The sequence below is a fragment of the Thamnophis sirtalis genome, unplaced genomic scaffold, assembly GCF_051295495.1.
Source record: "Thamnophis sirtalis isolate CommonGarterSnake01/CBP01778 unplaced genomic scaffold, rThaSir2_p1.2 scaffold_1, whole genome shotgun sequence".
Taxonomy (NCBI): domain Eukaryota; kingdom Metazoa; phylum Chordata; class Lepidosauria; order Squamata; family Natricidae; genus Thamnophis; species Thamnophis sirtalis.
The window spans coordinates 183,217,751-183,236,621 of NW_028261381.1; the positions used below are offsets into that span (position 1 = coordinate 183,217,751).

Genomic DNA, 18,871 nt, shown 5'->3' on the forward strand with positions numbered 1-18,871 from the left:
CAGGTCATTTTCAGCCTGTTTTTAAACTGTTTACCAGGCCGTTTTTGGGACCAAAATGGACTGGAAATGGCCCAGAAAATGGTCCAAAAATGGCCCAAAACAGACATGCGTGCACCAGCCAGCTCTAACTCTCTAAATCACTTAGAATGGTCTGTAAAACAAGGTAAAGCGGTATATAAGTCTAAGTGCTACTGCTGTTGCTATTAACCCTCTCCTATAAAAACAACAAAAATCAGAATCAACAGATTTGAACTACAAATCAGAGAACTTGGGTAAACAGAGCTACGGTCCTTCTAGATCAGTGCTGTCAAAGTACCGGCCTATGGGCTGGATGCGTCACATGCTGGCCACGCCCACACCAAGGTTAGCAAAGGGGGGAAAAGTCCTGACACATCATGTGATGCCGCCGTCATGATGTGAGTTTCAAACCCCTGTTCTAGATCATTCTTTCCTCTCTCCCCACTGCAATCAATTTCTCTGTATATCACTATGGATCAAAAAATGAGACCTTCCCTTATCACAAAGCACAGTAGACATTTTCATTTTCTCTGTTGCATTTTAGATCTTCTCGGCACAAACACAAAAATAATGCATGAACACATGGAAGGGTAGGACTTCTGGCTGATGGATCTGTCAGTCTTTTTCTGATTGCAGTAAAAATTGGGAAAGAAATGGCAATCTCTCTCACACTGAAAGCCATAAAAATCTGGGACGTGCCCTACACAAATGAACACACGTGTCTCTGTCTAACCTAACCGAAGCATTGAAGCTATGAATAATATAGAAAGAATTGCCTTGTTTCATCAACCATGAAATGCCCAGTGGGTCATTCCATCAGTTCCTTTGTGTATCTGCCATAGCAGAATGGGGGCAGTCATGCCATAGTAGAGGGAGGGAGGAATAAAGAAGGTGAAATAATGCTCAAATATTTGATTTCTTGATTTCAGATGCACCTCGCTGTGACCCCTGACCAGAAGAGCAGTATCCCACCAAGGGGAAGGACTACTGCATTGCCAAGAGGCTCCACTTCCTCTCCTATCAAGAGACCCTGGGATACACTTTCTTTCCTTTGTATCCAACACTCTCTGCAGCACTAAAAGTACTCCTCGAAGAGAGTACAAAGGCCCTGTGGACGCCATGTTCATACGCAGTTATATTTTTTCTTAGACATTCGGCAAGACTAAAACACACCCTCACAAACTATCTGTAAGCGAAAACAAACTTCAAAGGGACAACTGTAAAATCTTATCAGATCTTAAGCCAAACAGCCAAGCAATAAAAGCTTAGAATGCCAAAGTCAAAACAATCCATCTGTAGATTCAATCCATGTAAATAGCATTTAGAAAGTAAGATAACCACTGTCCAGAACCATTACAAAAATCAGATTCACTGCTAAGTTCTTCTATTCTTTTATTTAAATTAGTTTTTAGATTTTATAGGCAGTCCATTTTTTTAAACAATAAAAATTTCTCACCAGCTAGAAACACTTTCTCTTTCCACATCATTCCGTTCCATTATCAGGCCACCCTGACTTTGTCAGTCTTGACAGACTGGAATTTTTATTACCAGCAGAAGACATTTCCTTGCTTCTCTCGGAGATTTTGCGATATCCCCGAGATCAGCAAGATGTAATCTTCCTGTTCACCATCTCTTTGGGATGTTTTAGGTCTGTTGGGACCCCACAGCAATAAAAGTGTTGACTGGGATCTCAGAGCTTTGAGATCACACATTGTCTCGTCACAGATGCAGCCCCACCCATTGCAAATATTTGATTTCTTGATTCCATCAGTTCCTTTGTGTATCTGCCTTAGCAGAAAGGGGGCAGTCATGCCATAGTAGAGGGAGGGAGGAATAAAGGTGAAATAATGCTCAAATATTTGATTTCTTGATTTCAGATGCAGCTTCCCGTGACCCCTGCCCAGAAGATCATTATCCCAACAAGGAGAAGGACTACTGCATTGCCAAGAGGCTCCACTTCCTCTCCGATCAAGAGACCCTGGGATACACTTTAACTTATCTGGCTCTTTTTCCCTTTATGATCATATTGGCAGTTCTGGTAATTTTCCGTAAACATCATGACACCCCAATCGTCAAGGCCAACAACCGAGATCTCACCTACATCTGCTTGGTCTCCCTCCTGCTCTGCTTCCTCTGCTCCTTCCTCTTCATTGGTCAACCCAGAAACCTCACCTGTCTCTTCTGACAAACTACCTTTGCCATTCTCTTTTCCCTTGCAGTGTCTTCTATCTTGGAAAAAACTGTCATGGTGGTTCTGGCCTTCATCGCCACCAATCCAGGGAATAGGACAAATAAACTTTAAGGAAAACCACTGACCAACTCCATTGTCTTAGCCTGTCCCATGGTCCAAGCAGTTCTTGGTGCCACCTGGCTGATAACCTCTCCTCCATCTCCCAACTTGGACTTCCACTCCTTAGTAGGAGAGGCCATATTGGAATGTAATGAAGGCTCAGCTTTCATGTTTTATGCTGCCCTCACCTATCTGGGAGTTTTGGCCCTTGTCAGTTTCTCTGTGGCCTTCCTGGCTGGGAAATTGCCTGACAGCTTTAATGAAGCCAAGTTCATAACTTTTAGCATGCTGGTCTTTTGCAGTGTTTGGATCAGCTTCCTCCCCACCTACCTGAGCACCAAAGGGAAGTCCATGGTGGCCATGGAGCAAAATGGAGTCTGAACTACGAGGCTATAACCTGGTTAAAAAATGTATCGAAATACAGTATACCTGTAGCTAGAATCAGATTTGAATGTTGAAGGCTTCAGCCCAGACCCTATGCTTTTCAAGATATTAAAAATGACTAGGACAATAAATTAAATATGTCTTTATTATAGTTGAAGTTAGCAAAAATTATAGAAGGAAAATAACATCTATGGTGCTGGGTGGGGCTACATTGCCCTAAAGAGACCCTGCGAGAACGTTGGATAGAAGGGCCTTTTGACATCTTTGTTTATGTGCCAGTTGCACCCATTCCAGGACAGAGGATGCCCTGGTCACCTCTTGGTTGGACTGTTGCAATGCATTTCATATGGGTCTTCCCTTGAAACTTCAGCTGGTGCAAAATGCATTAGCAAGAGCAGTTATATTCTTGGTTGGCCTCATCACTCCTGAGCTTCTGAAGGTCCCTCAAGCCTGATTATGCCAACATTCCTCCAGCTATTACTCTCTTTTCTGGTTTTAATTCTCCTTTTCTAGTTTCCTTTCAAATAATTATTGTATAAAGATTTTAAACAAAGGCTCTTTTCATTATTTACAGCTTTTCCTGTTTCATTGTTGGCTGCCCAGTGTGACTTTGATCAAATTTAACTGAACCATCTAAACATTCCCATGATTGCTCACTCTTACCAGGACCAAGCTGACTGCCACCATGCCCCACCGCGCTTAAGACAGCGGTGGTAAGACCCCTCCTGAAGAAGCCATCTCTGGATCCAGCTGTTCTTAATAACTATCGTCCAGTCTCCAACCTTCCCTTTGTAGGGAAGGTTGTTGAGAAGGTGGTGGCTCTCCAGCTTCAGCGTACCTTGGAGGAAGCTAACTATCTTGACCCCTTCCAGTCTGGCTTCAGACCCGGTTACAGCACAGAAACCGCTTTGGTCGCATTGACTGATGATCTCTGGAGAGCTAGGGATGGAGGCCATGCTTCCATCCTAGTTCTCCTGGACCTCTCAGCGGCTTTCGATACCATCGACCATGGTATCCTTCTGCGACGACTGCGGGAGATAGGGGTGGGCGGCACTGTCTTGCAGTGGTTCTCCTCCTATCTCTCGGACAGGTCGCAGTCGGTGTTAGTGGGGGGGCAGAGATCGTCCCTGAGGCCCCTAACTTATGGGGTGCCGCAGGGGTCGGTCCTATCCCCCCTACTATTTAACATTTACATGAAACCGCTGGGCGAGATCATCCGAAGGCACGGGATAAAATATCACCAATATGCGGACGATACACAGTTGTATCTGTCCGCCCCGTGCCAACTCAATGAAGCGGTGGACGTGATGAACCGGGGACTGGAAGCCGTTAAAGACTAGATGAGAGCAAACAAGCTGATACTCAACCCAGACAAGACCGAGTGGCTGTTGTGTTTCCCTCCCAAAAATTTGACCACCATACCATCACTCAGGCTGGGGGGACAAAATTTAAACCCCTCAGAAAGGGCCCGCAACTTGGGAGTCCTCCTGGATTCACAGCTAAATTTTGACCACCATCTCTCAGCTGTGACCAGGGGGGCATTTGCCCAGGTTCGCCTGGTGCGCCAGTTGCGGCCCTACCTGAATCGGGAGGCCCTCACAACAGTCACTCGAGCCCTTGTGATCTCTAGGCTGGAATACTGTAATGTGCTCTACATGGGGCTGCCCTTGAAGAGCATCCGAAGACTTCAGCTAGTCCAGAATGCGGCCGCGCGAGTGATCGTGGGCGCACCACGGTTCGCCCACATAACACCGATCCTCCGTGAGCTGCACTGGCTACCTGTTGGTCTCCGGGTGCACTTCAAGGTCCTACTCATCACCTATAAAGCGCTCCATGGTAGTGGATCTGGCTATTTGAGAGACCGCCTTCTGCCAATTACCTCCCTGCGTCCCATCAGATCGCATAGAGTTGGCCTCCTCCGTATTCCATCCGCCAGTCAGTGCCGACTGGCGACTACTCGGAGGAGAGCCTTCTCTGTTGCGGCTCCGACACTATGGAACAATCTCCCCGTGGAGATTCGTACCCTCACCACCGTCCAGGCCTTCCGCACAGCCCTCAAGAACTGGCTAGCCCGTCAGGCCTGGGGATAATCTTATTTCGCCCCTCCCGAATGTTGAGTGAATGTTGAGTTTTATTGTCTAATTTACTTTGTGCACATTTCTTTTTTCGTATTGTCCTACACTCCCCTTCCTTTTTGGTTGTAAGCCGCCCTGAGTCCCCTCAGGGAAAAGGGCGGCCTATAAATAAATAAATCCAAATCCAAATCCAAATCCAAGCCCCACTAGCAACTATTCTGTCTAAACATACTATGACACGGGCCAAACTCCCTAATGTGTAAAAGTGTTCACTTTCAGGTAGTTCAAAAGGTCAACTACACCTTGGCTCTCAAGTCGGTCTTCTCTGTGGATTAGCTACAAGAGTCACAAACATGTTTTTCACTAAGAGGACCTGCAAACGACTTCCCAACGGATAGGACAATCGCTTTCCCCTCCAATTATCAGAAGAACAGTAATTCTTCATGTATCCCCAGTGGATTATAAGCCACAGAATCCTTCCAAGGTTAAACCTGCTTTAAGAAATATTCTCTGAGTTCTCCCAGTGGTGGAGGGCTCTACCTTGTCTCCCAAAGAGCTAACTCTGAGGTTGGTGAGACTCATCTGTCTCTGTGTCAAAGCCCAGACAAAGGTAAGAGAAAGCATAGTTGATACAGTATTTTATTGACGGATTAGTCTTGCAGCCTTATCATTTAAATAAAATACAGCACATGGTCTAATTTCAGAATAGGACAAATAGGAGGAAACAAAATGGTAAAACACAGATGTGTTAATACAAAGAAATATCAGATAAATATTCACAGAAGCTTCCTATTGTGCTAAAGCTCTGCTGAGATTTCAAATGTTTCCTGCAATTCAGCTTCTGCACAAACCTTGATTTCTCATCTAGGAGGGAAGGTGAGAAGAATGGCTGGGCTGCCTCTCCTCCTCCTCCTCCTCCTGCTCTTCTGCCCCCTGCCTCCAACTCCTGCTAAGAAGACTCAAAGCACGTGTGCATTACAAGAACTCTTAAGCAAAGAGGATCAATGGGAAATTTACAGGACTGGTGATCTGATTATTGGAGGGAATTTGCCCCTCGAAATTTGGGTGGGGTCCAACTCACCAGATTTCCAAGGAGACCCATTTCCACGTATTAATTCAATGACGTAAGTTTCACCCGGAGTGGGAAAATGTGGGTGATTGTTTCCTTTCTTTTCATTCTCATTCTAGGAATCTTCAGATCTTTTCTCAATAAACAGGAAAGTTCAAGAAATAGTCTAGAATAGTCTTTCCGGAACTGTTCCTTAGGAAAGAGAAAAACAGCAGTTTTTACCCAAATTCTAGGCAGGGGCATGATCTGTCTTTCCAGACATTTTCATCCAGATGATAATCAACCATATAAAAGTAAGGAGGGGAAATATCTTGGAAACTTTGCTGGCCTAGTGAAGAAACCGACTTATGATATTAATTTAGACTTAAAATCAAGCATCCATTAGACAACAGATATAAGTATAGACATCATTATGAAGACTTCAAATGGATACGAATAAAAGGGGACATTAGGACAGGGATGATACGCCAGCTGGTGCGCTTATGCACACCCCCTGACAGACCTCTTGGGAATGGGGTGAGTCCAACAGTAGACAGTCTAAGGTTAACGTTTTGGGGTATGGGGGATGGAACCACAGAGTCAGGTAGTGCATTCCAGCCATTGACCACTCTGTTGCAAACTCTGCAATCAAGTTTGGAGCGGTTCACCTTAAGTTTGTATTTTTGTGTGCTCATGTCTTGTTGTGTTTGAAACTGAAGAAGTCATTGACAGGTAGGACATTGTAGCATATAATTTTACGTACTACACTTAGATTAAATTGAAGCCAGCATAGTTCTAAGTTGTCTAAGCCCAAAATTTCAAGCCTGGAGGGATAAGGGATTCTGTTGTGAGCAGAGGAGTGGAGGACTCTTCTCGTGAAATATCTCTGGACTCGCTCAATTGTATTAATGTCCCATATGCATTGTGGGTTGCAGACGGATGAGCTTTATTCAAGAATTGTTCTAGCAAATGTTTTGTATGCTCTGGTTAGCAGTGCTATATTACCATGGAAGAAGCTACGCAAGATTAGGTTAACAACTCTTCATGCCTTTTTGGCAATGTTATTACAGTGGGCTCTGGCACTTAGACCATGAGAGATGAGTACTCCACGGTCCTTGACAGAGTGAGGGTCATCTCCAAGGCCATGTCCACCCAGCTTGTATTTGTATACTCAAAGAAAAGTTTGATCATTGTCCAATGTGGATCTTGTGAGGAGGAAAAAGCCCCCCTCAGCTTTGCAATCAGCAGAGCTGGAGAATAATGGTCCTTAGTAAATCTGGGCTGTGTGACACCCCCCCCCCACTTGAGTCTTTTGCCCAGACCTGAAGAAGCTGCTGAGACAGGAAGAAAATGATCAGGAAGGAAGAGGAGCAACTGGGGAGGATTTCAGAAGAAGGAAGAGAGAACAGAGGGGGGTAACATGATCTGGGATGAGGATGGCCTGGCTTCTCTCTTTTCTCAGAAATCCATCCAAGTGCAATCAAGGAACCTCCTTAAAGGATCCAAAAGAGTCCAATGGAACTTGGAATTTTCTACTGCAAGGCCAGACACAAATAAAGGTGAGGCCAACTCCACCAGCACACAAGATCTTTCCTCTAATGTTCCCCAATCTTTTTCTGACTATAGACCCCAACTCAAAAACTACCAGCAGTTCCTGGCCTTGATGTTTGCTGTCATGGAGGTGAACAAGGATCTGCTTCTCCTCCCCAACATCACCCTTGGATTCAACTTGTGTGACAATTGGAAGACGGAGAGGAATATTCTCATATGCAGCCTCTCCCTGCTGTCCACAAGAGGTCGAATGGTTCCAGGATATAAATGTGACCAGCAGGACTCTCTGCTCTCCGTCATTGGAGGTGACAACCCCAAATCCTCCAGGCAGATGGCCTCCATCTTCAGCCTCTTCAAGGTCCCACAGGTAAGGAGGCTGCATTGGATACAGCATGGAACACACAAATAATCTAAGCACACACAGAAGGCAAGGCTGAAAACAAGTGATGGGGGGGGAGGGAACACACCCAGGGTGAATGATTTAGGTAATCCATTCTAAAGTTGGGTGATTTTTCTATTTTATATGTTAAAATACATCTTTATATACCTGCAAAAAACACTGTCCTAATTCTGAAAAGTTGTGTTTGTCAAGAGGGATCATTTCCTGGCTTCCAGTTGATGGTCTTTCTGCACCTTTCAGTAAGTTTATTCTCTGTATCAGGAGGGTGTTTTTTTCCTTTAACTTCTTATATATCACAACCAGGCAAAACAGGAAACTGTTGCCTCTTCCTCAGAAGGGAGGGGGGTGAAGCTTGTGAGTCAGTCTGTCTGGTGGGGCATTAACTACACAATGGGGAACCCTAAAGTCACCACTTTCTTTTTGAAAGAAGATTCTCCCTTTCTCCAGCTCGGTGTCGGCTTTGAGTTCACTCAGGGAGACAGAAGAGTTTATCCTTCCTTCTTCCAGAATAATCCCCAGGAATCTGCTCAGTATGAGGGGTTAGTCCAGCTGCTCCTGCATTTCCAGTGGAACTGGGTTGGGTTGGTGGCCAACCAAGATGACGGTGGGGAACGTTTTGTCTTAACCCTGATACCAAAGCTGAAGGAGAAGGAGATCTGCCTGGTCTTCACTGAAGTAATAAAATTTGAATTTGTCAATATTCTCGATCCAATATTGCCTCATATTTTAAACACCTTGTCTAAAGGTGAAGTGATTATATTTTTTGGAGACTACAGTAGTGTTACAAGTGATCTGATGTTTATGTTTGCTAATGAAACACAGAGATATACATCATTACTGAAAGTTTGGATCTTTACATCCTATTGGAAACTTAGTGTGATCAACGATCAAGATATGTTGCCATTTATAAAGCCCTATCATGGAGCTTTACATTTTAGGGACCACACCAGGGAAGTCTCAGAATTCAGCGATTTTCTCATATCTTTAGACCCTTTCAACCCACGAGGGGACACGTTTCTCCCTTTCTGGTGGGAACTGACCTTTGGCTGCTTGATCTGCAAACCAGGAGAGATCCTTCAAGAGGGGCAAAAACCATGTACTGCAAAGGAGAATGTACAGAGTCTGCCAACTCACATTTTTGAAATGAGCATGACAGGTGAAAGTTACAACATCTACAATGCCATTTATGCTGTGGCACATGCACTCCAGGCAACTCATGGATCTGGAGCACGACCAGCTATGATGAGGCTTGGAAAGAAGATCTTAGATGTCCAGACATGGCAGGTAATCTCTCTGTTTTCTAATCCAGTCTGAGATCCTTAGAGCTAACGTAGAGATGAAGTTCTCCATGTATAGAACAAAAAAATAATTGAGTTGAAATGGACATCGGAGGTCTCCTAACCCAACCCCATGCTCAATCCGGAAACCCTGTATCATCTCAGACAAATGGATGTCCAGCCTTTTTTTGAAAGCCTCCAGTGATGGAGCACCCACAACTTTTGAAAGCAAGCTATTGCCTTGTTTGATTGCTTTCACTGTTGGGGAATTTCTCCTTAGTCCCATGTTTCTTCTCTCCTTGGTTAGTTTCCAGTCATTATTTTTTCTCTTGCCTTTTGGTGCTTTGGAAAATAGTTTGGCTCCCTCGTCTTTATAGGAGCCCCTCAAATATTGGAACACGTCTATCTTGTGTCCTCTATTTCTTCTGTTTATTAGACTAGACATACCGAATTCCTGCAACCATTCTTCTTATGTCTTAGCCTCCAGTCCCCTAATCATTTTTGTTGCTCTTCTCTGCACTCCGTCCAGAGTCTCAACATCTTTTTTACATTGTGGCAACCAAAACTAGATGCAGTATTCCAACTATTGCCTTACTAAGGTTTGTAAAGCGATATTAGAATTTCCCATGATTTCATTCTATCCCTCTAATAAAACAGACTAGCATTGCACTGGCTGTTTGGGCTGCTGCCACACACTGTTGTTCCCTTCACGTAGAAGTAGTTCCATTGAGGACTACATTTGTTAGCCAGTAAAACATCACTTTGTGGTTGTGCTGTCTATATCACATTTTACTAGCTTGCCAAGAAGTAGGTTGTGCTCTACTTTTTCAAATGCTCTATTGAAATCTAAGGATACTATGTCCACAGCGTTTCACTGATCTACTAATTTAATCACTTTGTCAAAGAAGTAAATATAATTACTTCATCATGATCTGTTTTCTCTGAATCCATGTTGGCTTCTGGTTAAAACCTTACCTGTTCTAGTTGTTTGCAAATTTCTTGGCTGATTATCTTTTCAAAGATCTTCGCATGTGTTGATGTCAGGTTGATTGGTCTGTAATTTCCTAGATCTGTTTTTTTCTGCCTTAGTTATGTGACCCTCTTCCCATTATTTGTACTTGTCCTTTTTTTTCTTCAGTTACTCTGATAGTTCTTTGTGCAACCAAACTAGATTTCCTTGGTTTCCTTGGTTTTCTTTTTCAGTGTTATTAAACTAGACTGGGCATTTGTAACTGTATTTTTCAGAGTTTTCCATGCTTCTTGAGTTGATTTGCCCTTTACGATTTTCATCAATGGGATAGTTCCCAAGCACTCTCTGAGTTTGTTAAAATCAACTCTTTTGAAGTCTAAAACATTAACTTGATTTATGTTGTGTTCGGTGGCCTGTAATATTCAACAACATTCTTTTTTCCTTTTATGTTGACCCATAAGCATTCTAGAAGATTTTACTCCTTGGCTTTGTGAATCTCTGTACAGAAAGACGTGATTTCTAACATACAATGCAACTCCACTTCCTCTTTTGTTAGGTCTGTTTCTTTTGAGTTGTTTGTATCTGTCCATCAGTACATTCCGTCATTTAATCCCACCAAGTTTCAGGAATGGCAAGTCTACTATACTTGCCCTTGTATACTAGTATTTTAGGTTCACCTTCTTTTTCTTTCTTTCTTTACCTCTTTACTCCCTACATCTTTCTATGATTGGTTATCTAGCGCTTTTTGCTTGGAATTGAGTTATAAAGGTCATGAAAATTGCTCCCCTTCCCACTCAATTCTACTTTAAATCCCTTCGCATAAGTTGAGCCAATCGTTTTCTGAATATATTCCATCCAGTTCTGTGCGATGCATTCCAGGACTCAACATGGCCAAAAATTCATGAAATTGGGAGGTGGGATGTATCAAAGCATAAAGAATGGACCTCTATGTCCACTGAAGTCATAAATCAGGGCAGGCAATGTGTGGCAAACAAATTCTTAGAGGTGTGGGAAAGTGTTAGCAATTTCTGAAGGTCTCTTTTCTCTCAGCTTCTTCCCTATTTGAGGAAGATCCACTTCAACAACAGTGCTGGAGATGAAATCTACTTCACAGAAGATGGACTGGGATCTGTTCGTTATGATCTTCTTAACTGGGTTCTCCTCCCTAATGAATCTTTTGTCCCTGTAAAAGTTGGAAGAATAGATCCTGGGGCTCCTGCAGGAAATGGTTTCACTATTAACTCTGATGCAATTGTCTGGGCAAAAAAGGTGAGATGGAAGGTAAAATAAATCCAGTAAAAGACTCATTCTCTTCTGGGGATTCAAAACTTCTCCCTGGCTGGAAAACGGGTTAGGGAGTCAGAAATTTGACAACTGTTTCATGAAAAAGCTGTTTTGCATGTAACATATTTGAGGTCTGATTTATGACAGATCAAAAAGGGTGGAGATCAGGAAGAAATTCTTTTGGAAACCTAGGATGCAGATGGAGCAGCCAAGAGTGGTTTCCGTGGAGCATTCCCCTTCAGCTGGATCTCCATCACTGTTTCCTTCAGAAAAGCTATAGCTCCATTCGCAATCCTTCTTTTGCATGCCAATCCCCAGTTCCAAACCCCAGAATCCATTGGTGGTTTAGAGTGAAACTGGCCTTAATCCTCGAGAGCTTTTCCTGGTTTCTGCTATACTTGAGTTAACCGTTGCTTTTGAAAATATTCCAATGATGGAAAGAAAAATATATAAAAGAATAATTGAAGCATTGCTGAAGACGTCTGTAGTATTTCTTTTTATGTGATTTCCATGGACCATTCTCGTTCAGTTAAATCCTCCTGGTTATTTGTTTTAGAAAAGCTGTAGCTTAATCAAAGCTTCCTTTGGCTGCTGAAGTTCTAGTTCCAATCTCCAGCATTCCTTGGAGGGTTGGGAGAGTCATTCATTTGAATCAGCCAGGAGATGCTCCTGGTTTTTGGTAGTGAGCAATTTCTTTTGAAGTTATGGTGAAGATGGAAAGAGGAATATGGAAATAAATAAAGGAAGCATGTTAGTTACTTAGGCCATCTCAAGCTATTCCCCTTTCTCTTTCAGAAAATGCCCTTTGCCAGGTGTGGCATGAAACGGTGCCAGGCAGGAGAGAGGAAAAATGTTCCAGAGGGGGAGCAGGTTTGCTGCTACCAATGTGAGCCTTGTCCAGAAGGGACCATTTCTAATCAGACAGGTAGAGCACATTTTCAGTGAAGATCTACCAGGGTCAAGGAAACCATTCAGTAGAAACCAATATCAATTGTGTTGACATTTTTGATAGATTAACGTTCATCAAAATATGCAGGCATTTCAAAAGAATCTCAGTTGGTGGATCTAAACTGGCCTCCCCCCCCCCCAAGCCCATCCTTTCTCCTTAGAAATTTAATGCAGGATACATTCGGGGCACAATTCATGAATTCCCAATTAGACTTTCTATTGCTACTCTTACGTCTAACTACATCCAGGAAAACCAGAGACCAAGCTTTTCATGAAGCAGTGGGCTTGAAGTTGAAGCTTTGATTTTGTTTTCTATCAGCGCCATCAGTCTCCCACGAGATAGACTTGTTGGTGAAGAGGGAGATCCATCTATCTATTTCTGCCTCCCCTTCCCTGCAAAATGATTGCAAAATAAAAAGTGGAGAACTTGATCCCCAAAAGGTGAAAACTTAACTGTCTCACAATAACCTGTCCCCAAGATAATCAGTATTAAAGGACGATTTCTTCTTTTTGATATTCCATGAAATGCAAAGTACTCTTCATTTCAGATTCTGAAAACTGTGATCCCTGTCCAGAAGACCAATACCCCAACAAGGAGAAGGACCACTGCATTCCCAAGAAGAGCCACTTCCTTGCCTATGAAGATCCCCTGGGATATGCTTTATCTTCTCTCGCGCTTTCTCTCTCAACAATCACATTAGGAGTGCTAGCAATTTTCCTTAAATGTCATGATACACCGATTGTCAAGGCCAACAACCGGGATCTTACCGACATCCTCCTGGTCTCCCTCCTGCTCTGCTTCCTCTGCTCCTTCCTCTTCATTGGGAGACCCAGAAAACTCACTTGTCTTTTCCGACAATCTGCCTTTGCCATTCTCTTTTCCCTTGCAGTTTCCTCTGTCTTGGCAAAAACTGCCATGGTGGTTCTGGCCTTCATAGCTACCAAACCAGGGAACCAGACAAAGAAATTCTTAGGAAAAACACTGACCAATTCCATTGTTATAACCTGTCCCCTGGTCCAAGCTGTTCTTTGTGCCACCTGGCTAATAACCTCTCCCCCATTTCCCAACGTGGACTTCCACTCCTTGGTTGGAGAGGCCATCTTGGAATGTAACGAAGGCTCGGCTTTGATGTTTTATACAGTCCTTGCCTACCTCGGTTTCCTGGCCCTTGTCAGTTTCTCTGTGGCCTTTCTGGCTAGGAAATTGCCTGACAGCTTTAACGAAGCCAAGTTCATTACTTTCAGCATGCTGGTCTTTTGCAGTGTTTGGATCAGCTTCCTCCCCACCTACCTGAGCACCAAAGGGAAGTCCATGGTGGCCGTGGAGATCTTCTCCATTTTGGTCTCTGGGGCTGGTCTCTTGGCTTGCATCTTTTTTCCCAAATGCTACATTATCATACTGAGGCCCCATCTTAATTGTAGAGAAAATATAATGAGACACAAGAGTCTCTGATTCATGCAGAGATTTGAAAATTTCATTTTGACTTTAGAGCATTTTTGTATTTGATTTCTAAAAAATATTGTGACATGAGACAGCAGCTAGTTTATTAAATCATTGGAAATCAACTGATGGGAGTAATCACAGACCATTATCATTTTATCATTTTATCATTTTATCATTTTATCATTTTATTGAGTTTGTATGCCGCCCTATTCCCGAGAGACTCGGGGCAACTAACAATAAAAAGGGAGGGGATACAAAAAAAGAATAAAAACAACAATTTAAAATTCTACAACAGCCGTAACCTCGAATGGGGCTGGATACTTCAACAGCCCCAGGCCTGCCGGAAAAGCCAGGTCTAAACTACTTTGCGGAAGGCCAGAAAGGTAGTATGGGTCCGGATCTCCATGGGGAGATCGTTCCAGAGGGCCGGATCAGCCACAGAGAAGGCCCTCCCCCGAGGAATCGCCAGCCGGCATTGGCCGGCAGATGGAATTCGGAGGAGGCCTAGTCTGTGGGGTCTAATAGGTCTTTGGGAGGTGACTGGCAGGAGGCGGTCTCTCAAGTACCCAGGTCCGATACCATGTAAGGCTTTAAAAATAACGACTAGCACCTTGAAGCGTGTCTGGAGACCAATGGGCAGCCAGGGCTGCTCGTGGAGGATAGGTGTAACGTGGGTGTACCGCAGTGCACCCACAATCGCTTGCGCGGCTGCATTCTGGACAAGCTGAAGTCTTCGAACACTCTTCAAGGGCAGCCCCATGTAGAGCGCATTACAGTAGTCCAGTCTTGAGGTGACGAGGGCATGAGTGACTATCCGAAGGGCCTCCCGGTCCAGGTAGGGCCGCAATTGGTGCACCAGGTGAACCTGGGCAAAGACCCCCCTGGTCACAGCCGATAACTGGTGATCTAAAGTCAGCTGTGGATCCAGGAGGACCCCCAAATTGCAAGCCCTATCTGAGGGGTGTATAATTTCACCTCCCAGGCTGAGAGATGGAATAGCTGGACCATCTTTGGGAGGGAGCATCAATAACCACTCGGTCTTGTCGGGATTGAGAGCCAGCTTGTTCGTTCCCATCCAGACCCTGACAGCCTCCTGGCACTGGCACATCACTTCTACCGCTTCACTGAGTTGGCACAGGGCGGACAGATACAACTATGTATCGTCCGCATATTGATGATATTTAATCCCATGCCGACGTATGATCTCACCCAGGGGCTTCATGTAGATGTTGAATAGGAGGGGGGACAGGACCGAACCCTGTGGCACCCCATAATTGAGGGGCCTAGGGGTCGATCTCTGCCCTCCGACCAACACCGACTGCGACCTGTCTGAGAGGTAGGAGGAGAACCACCGAAGAACGGTGCCTCCCACTCCCACCTCCCGCAACCATCACAGAAGGATTCCATGGTCGATGGTATCGAAGGCCGCTGAGAGGTCAAGAAGCACCATGATAGAGGAGTGACCCCTATCCCTGGCTCGCCAGAGATCATTGATCAGCACGACCAAAGCAGTTTCCGTACTGTAACCAGGCCTGAAGCCAGACTGAAAGGGATCCAGATAATCGGTTTCATCCAAGGACCGTCGGAGTTGAAAGGCCACCACTTTCTCAACAACCTTCCCAACAAAGGGGAGGTTGGAGACTGGACGATATTTACTCAAGATGGCTGGATCCAGAGAAGGTTTCTTCAGGAGGGGTCTCACTACCGCATCCTTTAGGAGGTGCGGGAAGGACCGCTCCCGGAGAGAGGTGTTAACTATCGTCTGGATCCAGCCATGTGTCACCTCACCTTCTGGGCACATTTCAGTGAGGGGGACTCCTCCCTCTGGGCGCAGCCAGGTTTCAGTAATACATGCCAGGTCTGCCCCCTCGTCTAATATTAGGTCCCGGATGAGGGGAGCCTTGTGAACCACAGACCTGGCATTTAGCAACAACAGCCTGAGACCAGGTCCCTGACCACTCTTGCCATCTGGTCCTGGAGTGGAACTAACAGGGCCGGAAGGAGGGATCGCTGCGATTTAGTGGACCCTCCTTCCCCGGAATGGCCAGCCCTGAAGTTCCCGCCGTACCTGCCCCTTCCCATCATGACCGTAATGTTCCGGCCCACTCCCGCACCCGTAGACCCCGTCCCTCCCATAGCGTCCGCTCTCTCCAGCAAGCCATTAATCTCAGTCATTCTAGGACTGGAGATAGGCCTGGGCCCTCTACCACTTCTGCAATGGCACTCAGTGGAGGAGTCATCCGGCTGTTCTCCCAGTCCCCTCATGCATACACAGTCACTCACTTATCCAGTCCCCACAAAGTAAGTTAAAAATTACAAAATACAATGACAATAAAATGATAAAAGTGGGTACAAGCATCAAACATCAAACATACATCACATACATGCCACATACATATCCTATATAAGAGAAAAGAAAGAAGATTGCGCAGATGTTAAGGAATGTGCAAGTTCAAATAAAGTTTGCAAAAAGTCCAGTCCGGTGGGGTTCGCGAAGGTATAAACGGGGAAGCAAGATTTTGTCTTCTCTCTTCCTTACGCGATAGATAGTATCGATGGAACTGGGATAGAGGGGTCCAAAAAGTTCCACAGGGAACTTTTGAGATGGAACCCCTTGATAATGGCGGGTGGCAATGATCGTACCAGCCAGGACCGGATCGCAAGTCCAATGTCCAATGTCCAGCAGCTGTGAGCCGTGAGCAAACCGAGGGTCAGGGAGGAGAGGAAAGGCTGCACCGAAGAGAAGGCCTAGGGGATAGACTAAGGGGTTGTGGCAACGGCCGCAAGGCCAACTGCCAGATCTTATAACGCCCCATATCAACCGACTAACCCTCAATAAAGCCAGCCAAATAGAGTCCAAAAAAAATCCAGAAAGAAACAGGGGCACAGATGTCAAAAAACGCCAGGAGTGGCCAGTAACGTGCTCCGACCGGAGTGGAGGAGGGAGGGCACCTAAAGAGACTACATCAGTCGAGGAATAACCAGCTGCCTTGTCTCGTCCAGCGTCGTTCGAGTCACCCACTTCCTTCGATGTCAACAGGTCTCCAAAGGACAGGCAGACACCAGGGCTCCTCCCAGTCAGCGAGGAAGTAGGGCCTAAACCAAGCCAAGACCACTAAACGCCACAAAAAGTCGATTCGAGGCTGTCTGTGGGTGGTTGAAACGCCGGAAGCCTAGAACGCTGAAGCGGAGCCCTCAGAGCAGCGCTGCCATTTCCCTCCAGCCTTGCTAAGCGTCGTGAAGAGCACTCCGGCATCCGCGTGGGCCAGGGGACGCCCGGGAGCACCAACCCTCCAGAAAATCGTCTATTTGGGTCCCCTGGATCTGGCTCAGCTGCGAGGACCCCTTTTTCTAAAGGCTCCGAGCCAAACCACCGGTTTATCCCGGCGTTTTTTCTCCTCCACTGGACGGAGCAAGAGAAGCCAGCGGCCATCCCCACCTCGCACATGCGCAACCACTAATCACACACACTTTCATTTTTCATTAATCTCAGTTCACCCCAGTGAGGCCCCATGGAAAAATGCTTTGATCTTGAATGTCTATTCTGCAGTTTAAATGAGCTACCATATTTTGCTGCCTATATACTTCGTAGAGAATATGCTTTGTTAATAAACACAATCATGTGAAATTGATCTTAATGGATATTTTCTGACTCCTACTCTGTGAAATATTTTATCCTTTTCAAATATTCTGAAGAAGGAAGATGGTTGGTTGGAAGAAAGGAAGGAAGTGAACTGAAAATGACCCAGAAAATGGCCTGAAAACAGCCAAAAACCCAGAAAAAAACAGGCATGCACATTCTGGCCAGTTGGTCTTCGTGAGTGCCAGAGCACTGGAAAACAGCCTCCAAATGGCCCAAAAATGGACAAAAACAGCCATTCTCCAGTTTATTTCCACATCATTGAAGAGCCAAGGTGGCGCAGTGGTTAAATGCAGCACTGCAGGCTACTGCTAGATCAGCAGGTCAGCGGTTCAAATCTCACCGGCTCAGGGTTGACTCAGCCTTCCATCCTTCCGAGGTGGGTAAAATGAGGACCCAGATTGTTGGGGGCAATATGCTGACTCTCTGTAAACCGCTTAGAGAGGCCTGAAAGGCCTATGAAGCGGTATATAAGTCTACTGCTATCATTGTTGGGTGGTTTTCATAACATTTTTCAGGTCATTTTCAGCCCGTTTTTGGACTGTTTACAAGGCCGTTTTGGGGACCAAAATGGATTGGAAATGGCCCAGAAAATGGTCCAAAAATGGCCAAAAACAGACATGCGTGCACCATCCAGCTCTGACTCTCTAAATCACTTAGAATGATCTGTAAAACAAGGTAAAACGGTATATAAGTCTAAGTGCTATTGCTGTTGCTATTAACCCTCTCCTATAAAAACAACAAAAATCAGAATCAACAGATTTTTACAAATCAGAGAACTTGGGTGAAGAGTGCAACGGTACTTCTAGATCAGTGCTGTCAAAGTACCGGCCTATGGGCTGGATGCGTCACATGCTGGCCACACCCACACCAAGGTTAGCAAAGGGGGAAAAAGTCCTGACACATCATGTGATGCCGCCGTCATGATGTGAGTTTCAAACCCCTGTTCTAGATCATTCTTTCCTCTCTCCCCACTGCAATCAATTTCTCTGTATATCACTTTGGATTAGCAAATGAGACCTTCCCTTATCACAAAACACAGTAGACATTTTCATTTTCTCTGTTGCATTTAGATCTTCTCCGCACAAACACAAAAATAATGCATGAATACATGGAAGGGTGGGACTTCTCGCTGACGGATCCTTCAGTCTTTTTCTGATCGCAGTAAAAATTGGGAAAGAAATGGCAATCTCTCTCACACTGAATGCTATAATAACCATGGAAGTGCCCTATACATATGAACACATCCATGTCTCTGTCTAACCTAACAGAAGCATCATCAATAATATAGAAAATATTGCCTTGTTTCATCAACCATGAAATGCCCAGTGGGTCATTCCATCAGTTCCCTTGTGGATCTGCCATAGCAGAAAGGGGGCAGTTATGCCATAGTAGAAGGAGGGAGAAATAAAGAGGGTGAAATAATGCTCAAAGATTCAATTTCTTGATTTCAGATGCAGCTCACTGTGACTCCTGCCCAGAAGATCAGTATCCCAACCAGGACAGGGACCGCTGCATTTCCAAGAGGCGCCACTTCCTCTC

The 18,871-nt window shown here is 45.0% G+C and overlaps 1 protein-coding gene across 1 annotated transcript; it reads left to right on the top strand.

The window, feature by feature from the left end:
• The first annotated feature begins 8,156 nt into the window (after positions 1-8,156).
• LOC148049983 (vomeronasal type-2 receptor 26-like) lies at positions 8,157-13,698 on the top strand. Its single transcript, XM_087706011.1, has 2 exons — positions 8,157-8,922; positions 12,794-13,698. The coding sequence occupies exons 1-2, from the start codon at positions 8,157-8,159 to the stop codon at positions 13,696-13,698; spliced, it is 1,671 nt and encodes a 556-aa protein (XP_087562137.1).
• The last annotated feature ends 5,173 nt before the right edge of the window (positions 13,699-18,871 follow it).

Bases quoted from the DNA above. Each gene is read 5' to 3' on its own strand.
- LOC148049983 (XM_087706011.1), top strand. From the start codon at position 8,157: ATGGGGAACCCTAAAGTCACCACTTTCTTTTTGAAAGAAGATTCTCCC. The intron at 8,923-12,793 runs GTGAAAGTTACA...TCTTCATTTCAG, and splicing joins TTTTGAAATGAGCATGACAG to ATTCTGAAAACTGTGATCCC.